This window comes from Marmota flaviventris, chromosome 4 (genome assembly GCF_047511675.1).
Source record: "Marmota flaviventris isolate mMarFla1 chromosome 4, mMarFla1.hap1, whole genome shotgun sequence".
In the NCBI taxonomy this organism is placed as follows: Eukaryota; Metazoa; Chordata; class Mammalia; order Rodentia; family Sciuridae; genus Marmota; species Marmota flaviventris.
Window position 1 is genome coordinate 29,427,887 of NC_092501.1, and position 26,322 is coordinate 29,454,208.

The 26,322-nt window shown below is 35.8% G+C and overlaps 1 protein-coding gene across 6 annotated transcripts in view; it reads right to left on the reverse strand.

The window, feature by feature from the left end:
- Positions 1-26,322, reverse strand: part of R3hcc1l (R3H domain and coiled-coil containing 1 like) — a 93,524-nt gene that overhangs the window by 19,396 nt on the left and 47,806 nt on the right. For 4 of the 6 annotated variants that reach the window (XM_027930325.2, XM_071611017.1, XM_071611018.1 and 1 more), the window contains 2 exons: positions 16,943-17,035; positions 12,678-14,480 (listed from right to left, as the gene is read on the reverse strand). In XM_027930325.2, the coding sequence (XP_027786126.2) occupies positions 12,678-14,465 (1,788 nt within the window). In that variant the 5' untranslated portion in view covers positions 14,466-14,480; positions 16,943-17,035. Of the gene's footprint in view, positions 1-12,677; positions 14,481-16,942; positions 17,036-18,649; positions 18,714-26,322 lie in introns of those variants that run through there. The other 2 variants (XM_071611019.1, XM_071611020.1) reach the window with 2 other exon arrangements.

Sequence of the window (26,322 nt, forward strand, 5' to 3'; positions counted from 1 at the left end):
GGATCTCAGCAAAACATGCAAGGGAATCTGATAGAGAGGAGGAAAGAGGAATATGTGGCATAAAAGGAGGGAAATCTCAGAGGATAAAATGGTGTGAAGATGGAAGTGAGGACCAGAGTGAGACTGTGAAAAGGGATGGGAAGGTTGGACAACTGACATAGAATGCCTAGATATGGTAGTGTAGAACTTCAAGGAAAGGTTCTGAGATCTGAGGTACTGATTATATAGATATTTTTGTAGTAGGCCTGAACGGTCAAATACAGTAGCTGCCTGGCACAAGTGGCCATGCAATCCAAATGGAGATGTGCTTTAAGTACAAAATATAAATCAAATTTCAAAGATTTAATGCCAAAAAATGTATCTTATTAATAATAATATATCTTATTAATATATAAAATAATAATATATAAAATATATCTTATTAATAATTTCTTATGCTGATCACATGTTGAAATGATATTTTGGACATATTAGATTAAAATATATTAATTCCACCTATTTGTTTTTATTTTTTCTAATATGGCTGCTAGAAAATTCAAAATTATACACATGGTTCACATTTATAGCTTCTACTATTCTACTATAGACAACTAAAACATTGTTACATGAGACAATATTTCATACAATCAAGGTGAAACCTTCATACTGTAAGTTACACATACACACACACACTCATATCCATTATTATGGCTAAGGAATGTTTGATAGAGCAACAATAGAGGTGAGAGGTTTAGAATGATTCATTGTGATGTATCTATTACGGACCAAGGAGAAGTTTGCAAATGACTCAGAATAAATCATTTTTGAGACATGAATCACAAACATTTTAGGATTTTTACCAGTGGTCTTTCTATTTATAAAACATCAATGATGGCCAAGTATTACTCATATGTATAACTAACTTACACAAAACCATTCAACTAAATTAACTTTCTCAAAGTAAGGCCTTGAAGACTATAAGTCTTCAATTATGACATGACATAACTGCCCTGATTTCTATTTGCGGGTATGTAGTGGGGGGAAAATAATGGGGGAGAGTACAAAGTCCGTGAGGCATGGATCATTGAACTTTTTAAGTTTTTGTTTAATTCCTTGTTCATTAAGATATAAAAGGAAAACAAAATGTCCTGAATTATTTTCCCCATAGAAAAAAATACTACATTATTTTGGAATAAGGTTATCTTTATATCTGTCAGATGGGCATGTTGGATTGGCTATTATAATTATCCTGATCACTATACACAGAGGGAAAACTGGATCATAGAGAGACTAAAGGATACCCTTAAAGTTACAAACAAAATTACTGACAATGTTTGAATATCAACTCTAGTCCTCTGTTAATCTAGTACTACTTCAATATCATATCAAAATGGCATTATAGAAGACAATCAAAAGTAGTGACTGTAACAACATTTGTGGTAACTAATTCCCTCTGATAAAGACCTATGGATACAAACTGTTATGGAAGAGATGAAGGAAAGGAAAGAAAAATATCAGCGGCAAAACTGAAAAGACAACCAATTTTTTTCTAATCTTATATTCCAGACAGCATATTGACCATAGAATAGATTACAGATTAAGCTTCCCCCCAAGTCTTCAATGCTGTACTAAAGCTCCTATAATATGATTCCAACTACTCATGTTAAACTGAACAACATTCTGACTTCACCAACATTCTGACTCTATAATTCAATCATAAGGGACATATCTCTAGCTCTATATTTCTCTACCACACACATAATCTTGCACAAACTAGATACTCAATATATTTATCTATGGAATGAATAAACACATATGAGCTAAGTTAACTAATTATCCAAATGCATACTTAACAAGACTGAATCTATCAAGAGCTTTTTGTCGATAAGGATTTGATTTATACAACACATATTTTAAAAATGATTTTTGAATAACACTCTGAAATTTTGGGGAAAATGATACTCTTTTCTTTACCTTTGCCAATAAATTTAATTGCTGTTAAATAAATCATGAAGAAAATCCAAATAATAAATAATCTAAACTTCTGATAGTGTCAATGGAGGATCTATCCAGGAGTATTTTGTGTTTTATAAGTTTTTCTCACAGCCTGGAATGCCTTTTCTCCTCATGATCCTTCCTTTCCCAAGACCCAGCCTTAATCTTTACCTCCTCTTGACGTTTTCCCTATCAACTCTAACTTAGGGTTTCTTTTTTTTTTTTTTTTAATATTTCTTTTAGTTGTTGATGCACCTTTACTTTATTTATTTATATGCAGTGCCTCAACATGCCAGGGAAGCACTCTACCACTGAGCTACAATCCCAGCCCCTAGGGTTTCTTCTTTTCCTATTGGATATATATCTCATCAGTTCTAAGATGCACCTTTCTTCACATTTTAACATTCCTGACATTGAAATATATCTTATAATCACACATATTATTACTGCTTGCCTACACACATGCAATAAGTATCAAAAGCACCAGTACCAAAACCAACAGACAATGGTCAGCAGTGTGGATGGAAATTCCAGATGTAAAAATAGCTGTAAGTGCAAAGGTGATTCATAATCCCAGCAATGATGACCCTCATTCTTTTATGTAGTCTTTTTAAGAAATGATGCGTCAAAGTCCTTGATAGCACAGTGAATGATACTGGATGAAAAAAGTGTCAATGACTCAATCAAGAAATTATTATAAAGAGGTAGACAGTGAACAGGAAGTTTTAGCAAAATCTTTTTTTTTTTAATATCACCAACAAATTTAATGATCAAATAGACTAAAGAAAGGCTGATACCTACACCAGGAAAAAGTGCCCATGGAGCGCCAAACGCATGTACCCAGGAGACATTCTCATGTCTGGAGCTCCTCTTTCCCAGCAGGGGTCCCGAGTTCAACCAGCTGGATTATTCTGAGCCTTACTTTTGCATCTCCTCTGTGAGACAGAATTAGTGATACTGACAACAAACATCCTGCACAGGACTGCTGTGCCGACCAGTGACCCCAGCACTGACTTAGCAAAATCTTAATCATTTTACTATATTCACCTTTTGGATGTATATAAAAGAGATACAGGATAAATTTATGTCCAATTAGGTCTAAAATTTTTTTCAGTATGTATAAAATCAAAAACTTAAGGGAAAAGTACTATGTCAAAAGTTTTTTTTCATAATGATACATATAAAATAATGGTGCATTTCACAATCAACAGCATTTTTAATACAATGAAACAGAATACTACTTAATTTTTTTCTAGTCCTTTCTGAGAATGAGTCTCATGAGCTACCAAGACTGTAAGCTCCTTAAACATTGTTTTCTTTTACTTCTAACAACACCAAGATCACAGCCAGGAACGGAATAGATACTTAATATCTGTTGATTGGCTAAGAACTGTCAGGTAGTGGCATAAACTCAAAGACTTGGAAAGCTTCCAGGGATAGAAACTAGGAGGCATGGATTCTAGTACCAATTCTGACATCTGACCAACCCTTAGCTGGGTAAGTATAATCTTTCTGAGCCTGAGTTACCTTATCTATAAAATAAGAGGGGGCCAGATTAGATTATAGCCTAGAGTAGACCCCTTAAACAATGGTTAAGAAATTTATAGTCTTAGCTGAGCACAGTGGCACACTCCTGTAATCCCAGCAATTTGGGAGGCTGAGGCAGGAGGACTACAAGTTCAAGGCCAGCCTCAGGAACTCAGCAAGGTCTTAAACCACTTGGTGAGACCCTGTCTCAAAAAAATAAATAAATATGGGCTGGGGATGTGGCTCAAGCAGTACCACGCTCGCCTGGCATGCGCGGGGCGCTGGGTTTGATCCTCAGCACCACATAAAAATAAAATAAAGATGTTGTGTTCACCCAAAACTGAAAAATAAATATTAAAAAAATTCTCTCTCTCTCTCCACTAATAAATAAATAAAGAGGCTGGGGATGTAGCTCAGTGGTAAAGTACCCCTGGTTTCAATCCTCAGCAGTTCTCCGACAAAAGGAAATTTATAGTCTTGTGGTACTAATGAGACTTATTCTCAGAAATGTCTTTTGTTTTAAAAATTATTTTAATCGTACCTACTTATGAGATGCAGTGTGATAATTTGACATATGTACGCAATGTTTAATAATAACATATGTATACAATGTTTAATAATAAAATCAAATTAACACTTCCATCATCTTAAACATTTAAATATATATTTTGATTAACACACAGCAATCGTACATACTTATCAAGTACAGGGTGATCTTTCAATACAGGAATACAATGTGTACTGAACAAATCAGTGTAATTAACATTTCTATCTCCTTATTACTTTGTGTTTGGAGTCTTCAATTTCTAGTTATTCATAAAATATGTAATAGTTTATTATAAATTAGTCACCCCCTATGTTGTGGAACACTAAAACTTACTACTTCTATCTAACTGTGTTTTTGGCACCTGTTATGTAACCTCCCTTTATTTCCTCTCCCCTGTTTTCTCAGCCTCTAGTAATCATTGGTCTATATTCAGACCAACTTTATTTTAGCAACCATATTTTAGAAAGAACACACATTGTCTTTCCATGTCTGACTTATGAAAGGATATCATTCTTATGGCGAATAATATCCCATGGATAGTGTATAATTCCTTTTATTCATTTATCTGTTGATAGACATCTAGGCTGACTCCATATCTTAGTATTGTGAATGGTGCAGCAATTAACATGGATGTGCAGGTATCTCTTCGATATGATATCATTTCCTTTTGATACATATCCAGAAGTGGGACAGTTGGATCTTACAGTTCAGAAATTACTTTTAATACTAACATTCCATTTTTTTAAAGTCTTGTGCAGTTCCATCTCTAATACAATATAAAGTTTTGGTTCCTAACCCTCATAGTTTTAAGTGGTATAACATAATGCTGCTGGCTCACATCTTAGAAGGTAGGAATAAGAACACTTTGTGAGTACTTTTAATTAAACTCAGTTTTAAAAAAACTACAGTCATGGCTATACCAATTTAAATATGAGAGGCATCAGGGATAAGGACAGTGAGACTTGATCGTAAGTTGGTACTTATAAAATCAATACAGCTGATTCAAAAGTTACTATTTATATGGAATTAACCCATACAATCAATTATGTAGCTTAGCTTATTCCATCCCTTTATTTCTATTTATTTCTTCTGTACTTGTGACTACTTACCTGCCTGCTAATTAACAATTTTCTACTGAAGAAAATTCATTTAAAATTTTATAAATTACTATAAACTTTGATAAAATTTTGGCTAGAGAACACTTAATTATAAACCAAAACATGGAAGCTTCTGGATTATTTGAATTTGAATCTATCAAATTATTATTATTATTGAGAATAATAATTAATATTGAGAATAACTACCAAGAATTTCTCATGTTTGTTTATATTAATATTGTGAATAAATTTTACTCATTTAACTTTCTTATCTTTGGCAAACAGGGAAATAACATAACTTATTTAAAAGAAAAAGTATTTTAAATCTTTTCAACTTTTTCATGACCTAAATTCAAAAACGTTCCCTAAAAAGAAGTTCCCTAAAAAAGACTGTGATACTATAGTGTATAATGTTTGGCATAAGTTATATATCTAGTCTTATACTGCTATGAAAATAAATCCTTTTCAATAGGGGATAAATTCAGGTATTTCTACTCTAATATTTTATACATTAAGTGTAAAAGTAGATAAGGTCTCCAATGTTTATCCCTATGTGCAAATAAAATTATCTAATATATCTAGGCTATGTTTCTACCGACCTTATCAAGAAACCAAGGTCAGAAATGCAAACTTCAGCTTCATAAAATTTCTGACCATGTGTCATACCACGTGTCACCTAGAGATGCCTCTAGAATAGACATCAACAATATCTCTGATTATCATCAGTAGGTTATTCTCAAGGCTTGGGACAAAGGCATAGGCAAGAAAGGGGAAAGTGAGAGAATCAGAAAAAACAAATAGGAAACAAGAAGAAATGAGCTACAATACTGACACATGTATACTGACTGTCCCAAATGTTTCAGATAATCATTTACTGATCCTAGTGCCAGAGGACAAATTTGAGAGACTAGTCCTTTCACATGAATGATAGTATACGGTACATGAATTACAAGAAGAGACCAAGTAAATATACTGAACCAACATGAACTTGGACCTGGCTCCTATTCAGACAGGTTAACATGACAGACCAACCTTGGCATTCTTGGCAAGGCGCTATACATATTCACTAACCGTGTAAACACTATAGTAGAATAGATTATATTTAAAATTAAGAGAAAGACTGAGAAGGCAGAAAAACATCTGCTTTTTCCCTCTTCTTCCCAAAATACTTGAAAGGACTGGATGAAGATATATTACTGATGAAGAAGAATGGTAAGAGTAGAGTAGGCTGGAACAGTAAAACGAAATCAAACACAGGAATGCTAAAAAGTTTGAATCTTACAAACTAGTCCTGCTGGTTTTACTCAAGTAACTGATAGGATATTCAGTGACAACAGCTGTCTATAAGACATAAGAAAAATTGCAAAGCAGACAAAGATGGGATTTATTGTCATTCTGTTTCTTGCTTGATTTCTGTAGGCCCTGATCCACTTTTTCCTTATGCTACCTTGAGCTACCTATAAAGGCCTCATATGTGGGCCTGTTTTCTCTTAACAGATTTATCCTTCTTAATTACTTAAGAAAGTATTAGTCCCTTGCTATCTATCCTTCTCAGCAACAGGTAATAGATATGTACCTCTGACCTTCAAGAGCAGACTCAGACCCACTGGTTTAAGAAGCAAGCCATTCTTGACCCAGGCAAGAAATATAATAGCATGACCCACAATCTGAAGGATCAGAAATTTATTCTTGCTGTTTTAAGCCTGGTATCCTGTATATCTGGGTATCCTTTGGGTTTTTCTTTAATAATCTCAGACTCTGGCCAATCTACACTGAATAGTACTTACATTCCCTCTGTACTGATTCTAGGCCTTATTGTAAACTTATATCTTCCCACACTCCAACCCCAATCATCACAACAAACAAGAATTCTGAATTTGAGTGTATTTAGACTGTTGGCTATCCATTTTAGCAGTCAGGCCTAAAAACCTGGGTCCTCCTTTCCTTTTCAGCACTCTTTTTGAAATCCCTGCCAACAGAATAACCAGCATATTAGTATCTTATGATACAAAATGATAAAATTAATTCAAAACAAAGTGTAGATAAGATTTAAGTCTCCCAAAAATATGTTTTTGCCTTTAACCAAAGTTTTTAACAGGAGCAAATCTTTAATTTTTGGTTAGAACTGCTGTTGTCTGTTTTTTCCTGACCAGGGTAGGGCATATATTCTGGTTTTCTATATAGACCCTAGCCTTCTCCCTCCCCACTATTGTCATGAAACAGGTAATAAATTAAATAGAATAAACATTATGAGTTACATCATTTACTATTCCTCTTCCACCTGCCCCAACTATGCCCCACATACCACATCTCATGGAGTTCACTGAAACAAAAGCAATGCTAAAGACAGGACAAAGCACACCAGCAATCTCTGAAGCTTCAGAAAAGGATCCTTAAATAAAAGCCTCCATTGTGTTGACAATATAGGCCCCAAACTGTTGACTTTTCTTTAGTTTTAAAAGGGAACTAGAATTAAAATGCAGACATGAATGCTGACTCAGAAGAAAAAATATTATGAAACAAATCTAATAGTTCAAAAGGTAGATTTTTATTTTTAGCAGTCACTTAGCTTTAAAAAAAAAAAAATGGAATCTTCTTAATGTTCTCTTTCTGTATGAACCAGAGATCTAGCTATCATTCACCAATGGATTGAACAACAGAATGCAAGAATCAATCAGATTTTTCACTGGATGGCCCAAGTGACTTCATTAAAATACACAGGATCTAGAAGATAACTCCATAAATCCCCACACTTAGGCAGTCAATTGTATATCAATTCAAAAATTTTTATAAAAATGTGAACTATGAATCTATTAAAATGAACTGAAAGTAAGATACACTGAAACTGCATACTTTATTCATTTTTCCTGTAAATGAAATTGTGCAAAAATAGTCTATTAATTTTAAAAAATTAGGAACACAAAAAAATACAGAATGAGAATTACAATCATAATCTCTTTTTTTTAATCCAATTTGTTCCATCATCCTAGATAGGCAACATCTGTAAAAACTTAAACTAAGCAACAAATATACCACTTGTGGTAAATTAGAAACAATTATTATGTTCACAGAATTGAAAGCTTGTGACTCAATGGGTTAACTCTATGGTGTCACCAACATGAAACTATGCCAACCAGTTTATTATCCTGGGGGGATTTAATCTCCTTTTGGAGCTGCTATTTATGTCACTCATCAGACAACCAAACAGTTTTAGTACATCCTTTTTAAAAAAAAAAAAAAAATATATTTTTTTTTTTAGTTTTGGTGGACACAAATCTTTATTTTTTTTTATTTTTATGTGGTGCTGAGGATCGAACCCAGTGTCTTATGCATGCTAGGCAAGCACTCTACCACTGAGTCACAATCCCAGCCCTAGTATATCCTTTATACGGTTGTTTTATATTAATTACCGTTCAGACTGCCATGTAAGTATGTAGTCATTTGGTTACATATTGTCTCTTCAAATAATATAAACACCTTTACAGGAAAGGCTGGCATGCAGCACAAAGCCTTTAGTATAGGGTTTTGTTGTTCTTGTTCTTGTTGTTGTTTTTTACAATTTATAGTTCGTCAAACTCTTAAGTGCTCAGTATTTGCTATTCAGCTGAAAAGCAATCAGATGCCAACTACTTATAAGGCCTCCAGGGGAGGGTATACAAAAGGCTTTCCTCCCTTTGTATTTCATATAATTTAAGTGATTGGGTTACCAATTTTTCCTATTTTGGGTTTTCCACTTAAAAATGGACACTTTTGCAGAAGATAGAGAAAGTGGGCGTGAGAATGTAAATACACATAGAAAAGAAAGATGGGTAGGGAATGGGTACTATTACTTTACTTTTCTTCCCCATGGTTACACAATGTTAGAGGTTTTCAGTAACAAAAGGATTTTTCCAAATGGAAGCCTTTAAAGTACAGTAGTACCGCTATCTAAAAACTCAAAATTAATTATAACTAAATAATTAATAAAACAAACTCAAATCAAGATGTTTAGCTAATAAGGAGCCAGATGCTAATACTGATCATCAGTTGATAAGTGTTACGTTGCTGGTACCCCCACAAGCTCTCCCACGAATATATCTGCTGGTCAATACTGGAAGTGGCAAGGACTATCAAAGTTTTCTCTATGGAACAATAAATTCTTGTGATCCTGTACCAAGTTTTTGGAGGGTTAAAAGAAGTCATGTCAACAAAATCTCCTTTATCAATTACCAACTTAACTTTCTGGGCATTCTATATCACGGCTTTAAGAGATATGGGTGATCTCTAGAGACTCTGATCCAGAGTTTTAGTTTGGGGAGTTTAATAATGGCTTAACTAAGCTCTACCCCCCTTTGTCAGTTTTAGAAGTTCAAATATCACAGGAAATTGCTTTACAATAGTTGCCACAACATACTCTACAGTATAACTTCCCATCTATTAGAAGTATTAGATATGACTCCATAGTTTAGCCATTATCAAGAAAAACATAGGCCAGCTGGGAAAATTGCGCAAACTTCTTAAGTTTTGGAAAATTTTAATGTAGGCACTCTAGTATATATGGAGCAATATAAATAATAAACTAAGAGTAAAACTCACCAAAGGGCTATCAATGTTAATGGATCTGTGACATCTTTTAATAACATTACTATTATGACATTTTCTAAAACTCAAAGCAGAAGAGAACCCAGTTTGGAACTGGATGTGCCACCTGCAGTCTACCCAACTCCCTCTTTTCTGCTTTCATCCATCCTCATCCCTCAACAGAAACTTCACTCCATCTCCAAAGACATCCAGGCACTGGCTATCTTCATCTTCAAATGCTACATACTCTGTTTTCATGCCATTCCCAGCTTTAAGTCATGACAATGTTCTCTCTAACTATTATTATGCTCCTTAAGTACTGAGTTGTTACCTAAATTATTTTTTTCACCTAGACCTGAAAAACTGAGTTGTACATCTGATCTCTTCCCTCTAGTACACAAGTAATTTCAAGCCCCTGGTAGTCACCCTAAAAAAAAAAGAGAGAGCCCAAGTTCTGCCCTATTATCTCCATCTGTTCAATAAATATTTGCTGAATAAAAAATGTGTAAAATGCTCTGCATGCCATGCCTTTCTAATGCAGGAAGGTGTTCCTTCTCTCCTATATATACATGTGCTCTATACTCAGGAAGCCCTTTTGTCAACACTGCTTCCTTTCTTAACTAAGTCCTCTCCCAGTGCTTTGACCTTTAATAACTTCTCTATATTCACCCAACTTCCTCCATTATTGGTATTTTTTTTTACCTGATTTGGATCTCAAAAGTCTGCCTAACAGTGATTTTCTAACTCTCACAAAATAACATGGAAGAAAAGTTGTCTTCAGAAAAGAGTCCAAAGAGTTTCCAGAGAGAAGGGGGAAACTCAACTCAGGACTAGCAGAGGTCTTAGCTATGTAGCACCAGTCAGAACACACATTTATTTTAAAAAGTAAATACACATTAAAGAGAGAACTTGGGCCATCTCAAGAATGAGAGATACATTTTGGGAATCTCCAGCTCTTCTTTTAAAAGAAATTTGCTGAGGGGTAGGTATGAGAAGGATGTAGAGTGATCTCAAGATTGTTATGGTGGTCTGGTCATTTTCAGCATCCTTAGGATGACATGGTCTCTATTAGCTGACCAATAGGTAACAAAGGAAAGTTTCTTAAAATGTCAAAAGAAAGAGCTGGGACTGCTTGGTCAGTTCTGTTCAACAAGTTGGCCTCTTTAGTTTCATGTGGCTCTTTCACAGGCAAATGGTAATTTTTCTATACTTATATACTTTTCTAGTTTAATTCTCAGACAAAAGGATCATCACTTAGAATGTAAAAGTCTCTTTGGAATGGTTCAAACAAAACCCTTCAGGTGGAGAAATGATCTGGTAGAAAGAATGTAAATGATGGATTTAAGACAGAACTAGACTGAAATCTTGATTCTGCATTTCCTAAAGGTATAATCTCTAAGCTTAAATGTTTTCATTGGCGTGTACAACGGCACACACCTGTAATCCCAGCAGCTTGGGAGGCTGAGATAGGAGGACCACGAGTTCAAAGCCAACCTCAGCAATCCAGTGAGGCCCTCAGCAATTCAGTGAGACCTGTCTCTAAATAAAATATGAAATAGGGTTGGGGAAGTAGCTCAGGAGTCAAGTGCTCCTGAGTTCAATCCCCAGTGCCCCTTTGCAAAATGTCTTCATTTATATAAGTGGGAATGTTACAGGGAAATCATTTTATCCCCTCCCTGCAAAGGTTATGTGAACCCACAATAAGAAAAAAAAGAAGTGGTTTTACTATTTTTACCCTTCCCTTCTCTACTTCCTTTCCTTCAAAGTGTCTAACAACATTCCAACATCCACTAGAAAGACAAATATGAATAACAGTTGTAATTCTCCTTCCCCCAAATGAGTTCATGTAAAATACACACCCAAAATCTCACTGAAAGTTTCCCTCTGTCTTTCCTAAATGCACGGCTTGAATCCATTATTCTGTTTATGCAGTAAGATCTCTTAGAAGTTGGCTATTACAAATACAGCTCAATTCTGTGTGTTAAATTTTAAATATCTATCAAGATGCTCTTTTCTCAATATACAATCCTATTAGGTTACTGCAGAAAACATTAAATTGAATGTGAATGAATGTGTCAACACACACAAATGTCTTATCAAAATTACCTCCAAAGAAATGTAAATCAAAAACACTCTAAGATTTCATCTTACTCCAGTCAGAATGGCATCTATCAAGAATACAAGCAAGAATAAATGCTGGTGAGGATGTGGGGGAAAAAGGTATATTCAATACATTGCTAGTGGAACTGCAAATTGGTGCAACCATTACGGAAAGCAGTATGAACATTCCTTACAAAACTTGGAATGGAACCACTATTTGACCCAGCTATCCTACTCCTTGATTTATACCTAAAGGATTTAAAATCAGCATACTTCAGTGACACAGCCACATCAATGTTTATAACAGCTCAACTCACAACAGCTAAACTATGGAACTAACCTAGGTGCCTTTCAACAGATGAATGGACAAAGAAAATGAGGTATATGTATATACACAATGGACTATTAGCCAGCCTTTAAGAAGAATAAAATTATGGTATTTGCCAGTAAATGGATGAAACTAGAGGATATTGTGCTAAGTGAAATAAGCTAATCCCAAAAAAACAAAGGCTGAATGTTTTCTCTGATATGTGGATGCTAATTCATAATTAAGGAGGTAGGGGGGTAGGGAAGAAACAGGTACTTTGGAATAGACAGAGGGGAGGAAGAGAGGGGAGGAAGCATGTGAGCAAGAAGGATAGTAGAATGATAGTAGACATTATTACCCTAAGTGCATATATGATTATATGACCCGTGTGATTCTACATCATGTACAACCAGAAGAATCAATTATACTCCATTTATGTATAATGTGTCAAAATGCTTTCTACTGTCATGTATAACTAATTAGAACCAATTTTTTAAAAATCTCCAAATCTAGGTTTTATCCAATTTATAGTGTCGGAGCATCAAGCAATTTCAATTAAACATACCTCTTGTAGAAGACGTGGATCCACGCAATCACCATCATCGTTAAACATAGATTCCCAGCTCTCTTCAGTAGCAGTATTTCCCTCTATCTGAGAAGTTTCAGTTACATTAAAATCCATGGATGTTTCTATAGATGATTCTCCACCAGGAACTGATACACCAAAGCCTATATTCTCTGAGTCATCCTGCTCTTTTGTTTTGAACTCTTCAGCAGTTCTCAGTTCATGTAATGCCTCTGTTATATCACCAATACTATCCAGATCATTGCCCAAGGCATTCTCTAAAAGTACTTTTGTCCCATTTGACAAACTGAGTTCAGAGTCCAAAAAAATGTTACAATTACTACCAGTAATCTTCTTTATAGGTAAGGAGGAAGCACAATCTGACAAGCTCTCTATCAACTTTCCTGTTGACTCTGTAAAACTAGATGAAATACTCTCAACATAAATATCAGAGCAAGCAGTCAGGCTGCTGAAATTTTCTGAGTCACTCTCACTTTTAGCATGAAAAGGGGATGCATCTGAACTTATATCTATATATTTTGAGAAACTATTCGTATTGCTACAAGTTTCATCAGCTAGTGTAACTCCAACTACACAAGGGCTGCTTACAGTTATATGATCATGTATGGCACCTGTAGTGTCCATCATACAAGACTTACTGGTAATGTCACCTATACTCTTGGATCTATTATCTGTATCTGTTTCATGAGCAAGGACAATTATATCAGAAGGTTCACACTTTACACATAACTCATCAGCAGTGCCGTTATTCTTCTCATACTCTCTAATCACTGCTGGATCCATAATGCCATTTGTGTTCTCTGACTTGCTGGCCATAGTCATTTTATGAGAGATGAGACCCACAGTCTCAGGAATGGAATCTATACCTTTCTGACACAAGATGAAATTTGTAGCATTGGCTTTATCACCTATATTCTCAACTTCAAAGTCTATACAAGTTTGATCAATGACACCATCTGGACTTCCAGGAACAGTAGGGATGCTTCCATTGCTGAGCTTCAGCATTCCATCTGATGTTTGCAAACCTTCTAGTACAATTTCAGAATCAGAGCTTAGTTTTACTGGTATACTCATATTCTCAGGTTTCAATATAGTTGTGAAAACTCTAGGAAACTGGGATAGTATCTCTACAACTTTGGCATCAGTTTCAATTCCACTTTCTGAATCTCTGCCTTCAAAAGTTTCCCCACTTGATTCAAGTCTACTGAAGTTACATAAGTCTACATTCTGGAATGGTTGTTTTAGAACCTGAGCCTCGGTGATTTCTGAACAAGACTGTGATAGAAGTATCCCTTCATGTCCTGTCACAACTGTAGTTTGAACCTCCAAACACTCCACGCTCTTTGGTTGTCTTTGTAAAGAGGAAGTGGGTATAATCTCTGTATTTGGAACTCTTTGCTGATGTTCTGGGGATAATACTTCACTGGATTCTGTGGCTCCTCTCTTACTACAAACCTTATCTTTTTTCCTTTTTTGAAGGTATGTATCTTTTCTTTTTGTTGAAGATTTTCTTCCTTCCCTATAACTATGCTCCTTTCTATCAGGATTAATACTTAAATGTTGAGCTCCAGGTTTGTCTCCAAAGATCTCCTTTTGGGACAGACAAACTTCTCTCTGTTCTTCTTTTATCACAGAATTAGAAGGACCACAGCTTTTTTCCTTATCACATGTATTGAGGAGTACTGTACCCCTTCGAGCTTTAGGTACATAAAGTGCCATGTCAGGCCTTTTGGCTCGAACTCTACATCTCTCTGTTTCTTGCTGCATGGTACCAACTTCAATCTGAAAGAAAAGAGAGAGTGATTTAATTACCAAAAACTAATTACAATGTATTGAACTTAGAGATTCTAAAAGATTAGTTAGAGGACCTAGTAATCCATCCTGTAGAAATCCTCAAGTTTAAAAAAATAAAATAAAACCTGCCATAAAATAATTAATGCTATCAGGTGTACCACTAAGGATATTTAAAAAAAAAAAAAAAAAAAACCTCTCATGAGATCATGAATTCGATACAAATACCCTTTTTTTGTATTCAATCTCTGAACCATTGAGCTCTACCTTCCAAATTCTTCTCTACATTTTTAACAAGTAGTTTTGTCTTAAGCTGAATTAAAAAAAGATATATGAATCAGTAATTGCCACCTATCAAATACTCATAAACACAATCACTTTCATATTCTAGGAGCTTAGACTTTTATTTTGAAGAGTATACTCAAGACGGATACCAAAAAAGCCATATTTGTCAAATGAATAAAAAATAATTTTAAAGAGTAACTTGAATGTCAGCTATAAGATAAACAACAAACGAGGGAACATTTCCTACAAGAAATGGCTTTTGACCTGTTTTTTTGTTTGTTTGTTTGTTTTTGTTTTGTTTTGTTTTGGTACTGGGAATTGAATCCAGGGCACTTTACCACTGAGCTACATTCTGGTTCTTTTTATTTTATTTAAGATTTTGAGACAGGGTCTCGCTAAATTGTTGAGGCCAGCCTCAAACTTGCAAACTTTCTGCCTCAGCCTCCCAAGTCACTGAGATTAGAGGCTTGTGCTATCATGCCCAATTTGAACTATAATTCTGCAGAAAGAAAAAGACAGCAGAAAAGAGAAAAGCATTCAATTACTCTGACTTGATCATTACATATTGTATATACGTACTGAAATCTTACACCTTCCCTCCAAAATATGTACAATTCCTCTGTGTCAATTAAAAGTAAAAATATGCCAAGGTGGGTGGCATACAACTGTAATCCCAGTCTCTCAGGATGCTGAGGCAGGAAGATGGTGAGTTGGAGGCCAGTCTGGGCATTTTAGCAAAAATTCTATTTCAAAAGGAAAAGAAGAAAAGAAAGGGTTAAGGATGTAGCTCAGTGGTGGAGTATTTTTCTAGCAGATGCAAGGCCCTGGGTTCAATTCCCAGCACTACAAATAAACAAACAAACAAATAAATAAAGGGGGAAAGGTACTATTATTCTATTAAAGGTTAAGCATTTTTAATCCTAAAAAGTTCAAAATGCTCCAAAATTTTAAACCTATTGAGTTTCAGCAACTCGGTTTTGGATTTTGAAGCATTTAGGATTTCAGATTTTTCAGTTAGTGATGGTTAACCAATAAGACAATACAAACATTTAAGAATCCGAAAAGCTCTGAAATCTGAAGCACTTCCAAGTCCCAATATTTCAGATAGAAAAAAAACTTAGCCCATAGCACTATTTAGTCAAGAGATCTACTACAAATCTTTGTTTCCAGCATAATAAAACAGATCCAGGTAAAATGAAGAAGGGTGGAGAACAATAAAATTATGAGACAACTCACACTAGTAAAAACTGCCTGGAATTGCTACCATGGCTGATCAAGAGAATTGAACAAGAAATTAAACAGAGGTTAAATAAACTTTATAAATACAAGGAATCATGCCAGGTAATTTCATGTTGAGTTATTCTTTAATCTTCAAAATAATGCTCTGAAGTAGGAAGGTATCAGTTTGTCCAGAGCAGAGAGAAGTACTTTATATTAGCAAAGAAACACCCTATACACACATATGAACCCACTGTTAATATTTTGTAACATATACTTCAAAAGAAAGAGAAGGAAGAGGGATAGAAAGGCTAATGAATCCTGTTCAATATTAGATCCCTAATATTTAACTTGATCATAGAATACATCCCTCAGATTGTGGTTTGGATTCCCAGTACAAAACACTGACGCACTTCTGGATATAAAACGGTACATTGTAGATTATGTAATAGAACTAGTAAGTGGGCTCACAACTGATTAAATAAATAATGATAATGGGTAAAAATAAATGTGCAGGATGTTATTTAAAGGAGGACCACAGCCCTTGAGAATCAATATTTTACCAATATGGATGTAGACAATACATACTAAATGTTTATAAAATACACAATTGACACAAAACTGATGGGATTCATAAATACCAAAAATGAGAAGATTATAATTCACTCTCATTCCTATAATTTGAAATGCTACGCTAAAGGCAGTATGAAGGCAAAACACAACAGACACAATAATCTGTTTTAGGGTTTAAAAAAAAAAACAGCACAGAAGAGTTGACTTTGGTACAATTTACACAAAGAAATACTTAAAGACTTCTACTTTGTCCACAAGACCAAGAAAAACCAAAAATTGCGAAGAGAACATTTAAAAAACCAACATGGTCTTTGATTACAGAGTACAAAAATATGATTAAAAGAACTAAATAAAAAACATTACACTTAACTTTATACCTGAAGGATTGGTTGCTCTGTGGAAGAGCCAAAATTTCTCTTCTATATATTTCTATACTTCTATGATTCTCCAGAACTCAGTGCCAGAACCCACTGGAATAAATTAAAGGAAAACAAAAGGTTAATTCAATATAAGAAAATACTCTACTTCTAAAGTTCTTCAATGCTATTATCAGATAATGAGTTGTTTTTAGAAGAACTTAAATAAAGCATAAATGAATGATCAAACATAAGACAAAGAATTTCTATTTATAATTATAGACAAGTGCTCTAGATAAATTTTAAGCATTCATCAAACCCTAAATTCTTTGATTCTATTTCAAATCTGCAACAAACCTACCAAAGGCTTCAAATTATATATTTTAAAATTATTATGATGTGCTATGACTAATGGCTTTCAAAACTCAAAACTTTTTTTCTTAATGCTCATAAAGCTGAACAGCCGTGTAATAAATTCAATATTGTCTATTTTCTACCAAAACACTGAATTCAACTGTTCCAGGACCAGCAGTGTGTTGGTAAATTATCAACTAACTCACCCAGGGTATTTTGGAGTACTGGCTGCTATTTTTATCTATGTCAACAATGTGACTTCTTTGTTAAGATGCACAATTTTTTCTGAATAATGGAAGAATATATCCTCAGATTTTTGAGCTCTTCACAATATAGTAAAGACATGATACATTTATATTAGTAGCATTTTCTCCGTCACTTTAAGTCTACACAATCAATGAATAATAAATCAAGCCCTGATTTATGGTGTTTGCCATTGTCTGCACTGTAAATATTCTTAATGTGGCTTACTTTTAAGCTACTGATATGACATCATTGAACATGGAGTTGGGAAAAGATGTATAAAATCACACTATTATACAGGATTATCAACCACAACGATACAAGATACATAATAACTTCAAGAGCACAGATCAAAATAAAATGCAGAAGTAATGAGTTTTAGGTATTTATTCCCTTAAAAATAAAATGTTTAATTGTAAGCCTATGTAGTTTAATTTTTAATAATGGCTGTGTTTAACAATCTGTGCAAATTTCCTAAAATTTTAACTATCAGCTCTCAGGCCATTAGGAGATACTCCAATATACCTAGATGTGACCATTTTTTTCATAACTTACAGACACAAAAAAAGGAGAAGTATCACCATCTTGTGGACTTTCAAGATATTGTCAATTTATTACAGCTTTGTTGAATTTTTATAAATTTCTTTTGCAAGAAATTTTGTTGAAATTTTTATGACGCATTCTCCCTCTTTCCACCAAAGCCATTTTTTTTTTCTTCTGAACATTCTTAATGGCAAAGTATAGATATCGTGGGCCTTTGCCCTACATACTTCACAGTGTATTTGTTATAAATAGGAATATTCTCTTTTATAACCACGATACAGTTATCAAGGTCAACAAATTTAACATTGAAAGTTCTAATAAAAAACAGATGTAATACAATGTTACTGCATCAAATATAAGTATATCTTCTATTGCATATTTCCCTCTCCAATACAGAATACAGTTTAGGGTTAGGTGCTATACTAATTTTCAAGCCTCTAGCCTCCTATACTCTGGGAACATTTCCATAGCCTGTTAGGACACTGACATTTTGGAATAATAGCTCCCCTATCCAACCTTTTCGAAAACATTATTCACTTAAGGTTTGTCTTATGTCCCATGATAAACCCGAGATTATATATACTCAACTAAAACACTAAAAAGGTGGTGATGTGTACTCAGGGAATCACATCTGGAGACACATGATTTCCATCTGTCCTTCAATGATGCTCTTAACTTTTATCATCCAGTCACAGTGTTGTCCAATTTCTTAAATTAGTGTGCATTTTCTTCCTTGTAAGAAAACAAGCAGTCTGTGGGGTGGCACTTCAAAAGCAAGCAAATACCCTGTTTTTTCATAAAAATATCTCCCTACAGTTAGCACTCCGTATGCTAAATCTGATGATTTTTATCTAATCCAATCTTTATTATGATGGTTGCAAAATAATGATTTTTCCAAATCCAGCAGTCCCTCTACATTTACCAATCAGTCCTAGGCCTTATTCTGAAAACAAAAGTAAACCATAAGGGCTGGAGTTGTAGAATGCTTGCCTAGCACATGTGAGGCAATGGGTTTGAACCTCAGCACCACATAAAAATAAACAAACAAAATAAAGGCATTGTGCCCATCTACAACTAAAATAAATAAAATTTTTAAAAATTTTACTCATGGGATTCCAAGATGGCCGCGAATATAGTGCATCACACCCCGTGTACCGCGACACTGCGCAGGTGAATAACGAGTTAGAACGACAAAAAGCTATCTTTTCAGGAATTTACAGCAAAATCGGGGTGCACCAAAACCTAGAGGAAGGATTTCCATCACCGAGGACCGGTTTTTGAGTCTCAAACGCGAGCCAACTGTGCGACCGGAGATCCAGGCTGACTGATCCGCCACTCGCCACGCAGCCCGCCCCACGGCTACAGATGGCGGGGCGCCGCCGAGAAGCGACCAGCAAGCAGAGAGAAACGGTGCTCCGGATTCTGTGGAGTCCTGCCGGCTGTGCCCTCACTGAGCTCCGGGCTGAGTTCGGGGTTTGAGACGGGAAGGAAGCAGTCCAGTTCTATCCCCCACAACGGAAAGTCCACCAAGGAAGCCAGCGGCCACCATCTTGGAGAGCTGACGTCACCACTGCCAGTTTCCGAAAGATTGCAACAATAAAACAGGTGTGTGTTACTCAGCCCATCTCCCATACAGCGGGGAATTCGCATAAAATCTCTCCCAGGCTTTCTGAGGGAGGGATTATCAGAATGAGCCTGCATAGAGACGCGGGGAAAGGTAGAGACACCTGACCTCCAACTCCCCCTCCCATCAGCGGTGAAAACGAAAACTGTCTTGCCAGGTCTGGGGGAGGGGCAAGCGGAAAAAATCAAAACAATAGGGTGCTAATTCCCAATAGCCACCCTCCACATCCAGCAAACCGCAGGCCCAGAGTACAGTTTGAACTGTACTGCCAAGAGGCATCACACAGGGGAAGGCCGGGCTAGCAGGAGAAGCCAGGGGACTAGAGGCCAGGCCCTCGCAACTGGGCAGCTAGAGACCGCCCGCCCGCCGGCGACCGCCCGCCCGCCCGCACGACTGCGCGGCTGTAGTCCGACCGCACGACCGCCAGCTACCGGGCAGCTAGACCCCGAGGTGCGGCCCAGCAGGTACGGCGCAGAGACTCTAGGAAGAGGTCTATAGCCAGGCCTTCATGAAGTAGACAACCAGGAGCTGAAACCAACCAGAGACAGACCAGTCCCACCCCTCCCTTCGGACACCCCGGCAAGGAGCCTGGGGCCCTCCATAGCAGAGAGGTGACATCACCGGAGTTCGGCCGACGGAATTCCTTCCCAGCGGAATCCACTTTAGCAGGAGAGAGCAGAAACACAGCAATCAAACAGAGATGGAAAGTAACGTGAACAACATAAAAAAAACAAGGGAAAAAAGGATTACAAACAATGCAGGACAACTTAAATCTACAGGAGGACCTAGAAGCATCAGAAACATGGATAGGGAAAGAACTCAAGGCATACCTAACTCAGATGGAACGGAATATTAGAGAAGACATGAGACAGCAAGTCCAAGCAATGAAAGTATATTTTGAAAAAGAATTAAACAAACAAATTCAAATGACAAAGAACGAGCTTTACCAGGAGATAGAGATTTTTTTTAAAAAATCAAACAGTAATCCTAGAAATGCAGGAAACCATAAACCAAATTAAAAACTCAAACGAGAATATTACAAATAGACTAGATCAAGTATAAGTCAGAACATCAGATAATGAAGACAAAGTTTATCAACTTGAAAAGAATATAGTCAACACAGAAATGATGCTTAAATCTCATAAGCAATCTACTCAAGAGATATGGGATGTCATAAAAAAAACCAAACTTGAGAGTCATCGGGATAGAAGAAGGTATAGAGGTTCAAACCAAAGGAATGGACAACCTATTGAATGAAATAATTCTAGAAAACTTCCCAGAGATGAAAGATGAAATGGACTGCCAAATCCTGGAAGCTTACAGGACCCCAAACATTCAAAACCGTAATAGACCAAGTCCAAGACATATAATTATGAAGATAGCCAACATACAGAACAAGAAGAGAATATTAAAAGCTACGAGAGAAAGGAGGCAGATTACATTCAGGGGTAAACCAATTAGGTTAACGACTGATTTTTCATCACAGACTTTGAAAGCGAGAAGATCCTGGAACAATGTATTTCAAACGCTGAAAAATAATGGATTCCAACCAAGAATACTGTATCCAGCAAAATTAAGCTTCAGATTTGAAAATGAAATTAAAATATTTCACGATAAACAAAAGCTAAAAGAATTCGCAGCCAGAAAACCAGCACTGCAAAGCATTTTGAGCAAAATACTACAAGAAGAGGAATTGAAAAATAGCGCCCAAAACTAACAGTGGGAGGTATCTCAGTAAAGGGGGAGAAAAATAACCAAAGAGGAAAAACTAGCCAAACTAAAATAAATAAATAAATAAACATGACTGGAAGTACAAACCATATTTCAATTGTAACCTTAAATGTTAATGGCCTAAATTCACCAATCAAGAGACATAGGCTAGTAACCTGGATTAAAAAAACAAATCCAACAATATGCTGCCTTCAGGAGACTCATAGGATAGGAAAAGACACACACAGGCTGAAGGTGAAAGGATGGGAAAAATCATACCACTCACATGGCCCTCGGAAGCAAGCAGGAGTGGCCACACTCATACCGAAAAAATCAACTTCAAACCTAAGTTAATCAAAAGGGATAAAGAAGGACACTATATACTGTTAAAAGGAACAATCCACCAACAAGACATAACAATTATCAATTTGTATGCACCAAACAATGGTGCTGCAATGTTCATAAAACAAACTCTCCTCAAGTTCAAGAGTCAAATAGACCACAACACAATAATTATGGGTGGATTCAACACACCGCTCTCTCCATTGGACAGATCCTCCAGACAAAAGCTGAATAAAGAAACTATAGAACTCAATAACACAATCAATAACCTAGACTTAACCGACATATATACAATATATCAACCATCATCAAGTGGATACACGTTCTTCTCAGCAGCACATGGATCCTACTCAAAGATAGACCATATATTATGCCATAGGGCAACTCTTAGTAAATATAAAGGTGTGGAGATAATACCATGCACAATATCTGATCATAATGGAATGAAACTGGAAATCAATGATAAAAGAAGGAAGGAAAAATCCTGCATCACCTGGAAAATGAACAATATGTTACTGAATGATCAATGGGTTACAGAAGACATAAAGGAGGAAATCAAAAAATTCTTAGAGATAAATGACAATACAGACACAACATACCAGAATCTATGGGACACAATGAAAGCAGTTTTAAGAGGGAAATTCATTTCCTGGAGTTCTTTCCTCCAAAAAAGAAAAAAACCAACAAATAAATGAACTCACACTACACCTCAAAACCCTAGAAAAGGAAGAGCAAAACAACAGCAAATGTAGTAGAAGACAAGAAATAATTAAAATCAGAGCAGAAATCAACGAAACTGAAACAAAAAACCACTGAAAAAAATTGATAAAACTAAAAGTTGGTTCTTTGAAAAAATAAATAAGATCGACAGGCCCTTAGCCATGCTAACGAAGAGAAGAAGAGAGAGAACTCAAATTACTAACATACGGGATGAAAAAGGCAATATCACAACAGACACCACAGAAATACAGAAGATAATTAGAAAGTATTTTGAAACCCTATATTCCAATAAAATAGAAGATAGTGAAGATATCGATAAATTTCTTAAGTCATACAATCTGCCCTGATTGAGTCAGGAAGACACACACAATTTAAACAGACCAATAATAAAGGAAGAAATAGAAGAAGCCATCAAAAGACTACCAACCAAGAAAAGCCCTGGGCCGGATGGGTATACAGTGGAGTTTTACAAAACCTTCAAAGAAGAATTAATACCAATACTTTTCAAGCTATTTCAAGAAATAGAAAAAGAAGGAGCTCTTCCAAATTCATTCTATGAGGCCAACATCACCCTGATCCCGAAACCAGACAAAGACACTTCAAAGAAAGAAAACTACAGACCAATATCTCTAATGAACTTGGATGCAAAAATTCTCCATAAAATCCTGGCGAATAAAATACAAAAGCATATCAAAAAAATTGTGCACCATGATCAAGTAGGATTCATCCCTGGGATGCAAGGTTGGTTCAATATACGGAAATCAATAAATGCTATTCACCACATCAACAGACTTAAAGATAAAAAACATATGATCATCTCAATAGATGCAGAAAAAGCATTCTACAAAGTACAGCATCCCTTTATGTTCAAAACACTAGAAAAACTAGGGATAACAGGAACTTACCTCAACATTGTAAAAGCTATATATGCTAAACCTCAGGCTAGCATCATCCTAAATGGAGAAAAACTGAAGGCATTCCCTCTAAAATCTAGAACAAGACAGGGATGCCCTCTCTCACCACTTCTATTCAATTTAGTTCTTGAAATACTAGCCAGAGCAATTAGACAGACAAAAGAAATTAAAGGCATAAAAATAGGAAAAGAAGAACTTAAATTATCGCTATTTGCGGATGATATGATAATATATCTAACAGTCCCAAAAGGGTCTACAAAGAAACTGCTTGAGTTAATAAATGAATTCAGCAAAGTGGCAGGATATAAAACCAACATGCATAAATCAAAGGCATTCCTGTATATCAGCAACAAAACTTCTGAAATGGAAATGAGGAAAACCACTCCATTCACAATATCCTCAAAGAAAATAAGATACTTGGGAATCAACCTAACAAAAGAGGTGAAAGATTTATACAATGAAAACTACAGAACCCTAAAGAGAGAGATAGAAGAAGATCTTAGAAGATGGAAAAATGTACCCTGTTCATGGATAGGCAGAACTAACATCATCAAAATGGCGATATTACCCAAAGTTCTCTACAGGTTTAATGCGATGCCAATCAAAATCCCAACGGCATTTCTTATAGATAAAGCAATCGTGAAATTCATATGGAAAAACAAAAGACCCAGAATAGCAAAAGCAATTCTAAGCAGGAAGTGTGAATCTGGAGGTATAGCGATACCAGATTTCAAACTGTACTACAGAGCAATAGTAACAAAAACAGCATGGTACTGGTACCAAAACAGACAGGTAGACCAATGGTACAGAATAGAGGACACAGAGACCAATCCACAAAATTACAACTTTCTTATATTTGATAAAGGGGCTAAAAGCATGCAATGGAGGAAGGATAGCATCTTCAACAAATGGTGCTGGGAAAACTGGAAATCCATATGCAACAAAATGAAGCTGAACCCCTTTCTCTCGCCGTGCACAAAAGTTAACTCAAAATGGATCAAAGAGCTTGATATCAAATCAGAGACTCTGCGCTTGATAGAAGAAAAAGTTGGCTCCGATCTACATATTGTGGGGTCAGGCTCCAAATTCCTTAATAGGACGCCCATAGCCCAAGAGTTAATAACAAGAATAAACAAATGGGACTTACTCAAACTAAAAAGTTTTTTCTCAGCAAGAGAAACAATAAGAGAGGTAAATAGAGAACCTACATCCTGGGAACAAATTTTTACCCCTCACATTTCAGATAGAGCCCTAATATCCAGAGTATACAAAGAACTCAAAAAATTAAACAATAAGATAACAAATAACCCAATCAACAAATGAGCCAAGGACCTGAACAGACACTTCTCAGAGGAGGACATAAAATCAATCAACAAGTACATGAAAAAATGCTCACCATCTCTAGCAGTCAGAGAAATGCAAATCAAAACCACCCTAAGATACCATCTTACTCCAGTAAGATTGGCAGCCATTATGAAGTCAAACAACAATAAGTGCTGGCAAGGATGTGGGGAAAAGGGTACACTTGTACATTGCTGGTGGGACTGCAAATTGGTGAGGCCAATTTGGAAAGCAGTATGGAGATTCCTGGGAAAGCTGGGAATGGATCCACCATTTGACCTAGCTATCGCCCTTCTCAGACTATTCCCTGAGGATCTTAAAAGAGCGTACTATAGGGATACTGCCACATCAATGATCATAGCAGCACAATTCACAATAGCTAGACTGTGGAACCAACCTAGATGCCCTTCAATAGATGAATGGATAAAAAAAATGTGGCATTTATACACAATGGAGTATTACGCAGCACTAAAAAATGACAAAATCATGGAATTTGCAGGGAAATGGATGGCATTAGAGCAGATTATGCTAAGCGAAGCTAGCCAATCCTTAAAAAACAAATGCCAAATGTGTTCTTTGATATGAAGAGAGCAACTAAGAATAGAACAGGGAGGAAGAGAATGAGGAAAAGATTAACATTAAACAGAGACGAGTGGAGGGAGAGAAGGGAAATTATATGGAAATGGTAGGAGACCGTCAATGTTACACAAAATTACATATAAGAGGTTGTGAGGGGAAAGGGGGGGGAAACAAGGGAGAGAATTGAACAACAGCAGATGAGGTAGAGAGGGAAGATGGGAGGGGAGGGGAGGGGGGATAGTAGGGGATAGGAAAGGTTTCAGAATACAACAGTCACTAATATGCCATTTTGTAAAAATGTGAATGTGTAACCGATGTGATTCTGCAATTTGTATTTGGGGTAAAAATGGGAGTTCATAACCCACTTGAGTCAAATGTATGAAAGATGATATGTCATGAGCTTTGTAATGTTTTGAACAACCAATAAAAAAAATTGATCACTACTAGACAATAGGATATTATTTAGCACTAAGAAAAAGGAAACTTAAATGTGCATTACTAAATGATAGAAGTCAATCTGCAAAGGCTACATAATAAGATTCTAAATAGATGACATTTTAAAAAAGGTAAAATTATAATAAAAGGATCACTGTTTGCCAGGAGTTAAGGAGAGTGGGAAAGATGAAAAGGTGGCTCATGCAATTAAAACTACTCTGTCTGATGCTTAAATGGTGAATGTTTATCATTTACATTTATCAAAACCCACAAAAGGTACATCACAAAAGGACCTTAATTTAAACTAATAGACTTTAGTTAAAAATGATATGTCAATGTAGGTTCACTGATAAGAAATGTACCGGCCTAGTGCAGTATTTTGATAGTGGGAGGGAGGTTGGGAGGTACATGTGGGCATGGAGTATAGAGGAAGACTCTACTTTCTGTTTAATTTTGCTGTGATTCTAAAACCACTCTAAAAAAAATAGTTTAAAAGGAATTCACAATTATAACATGAAAATAAGCGCAAAATGAATAAATAAACTCTAAAAATATAAAAATCAGAAGCTCTAAGCAAAAATGCAAGATGTAGTCAA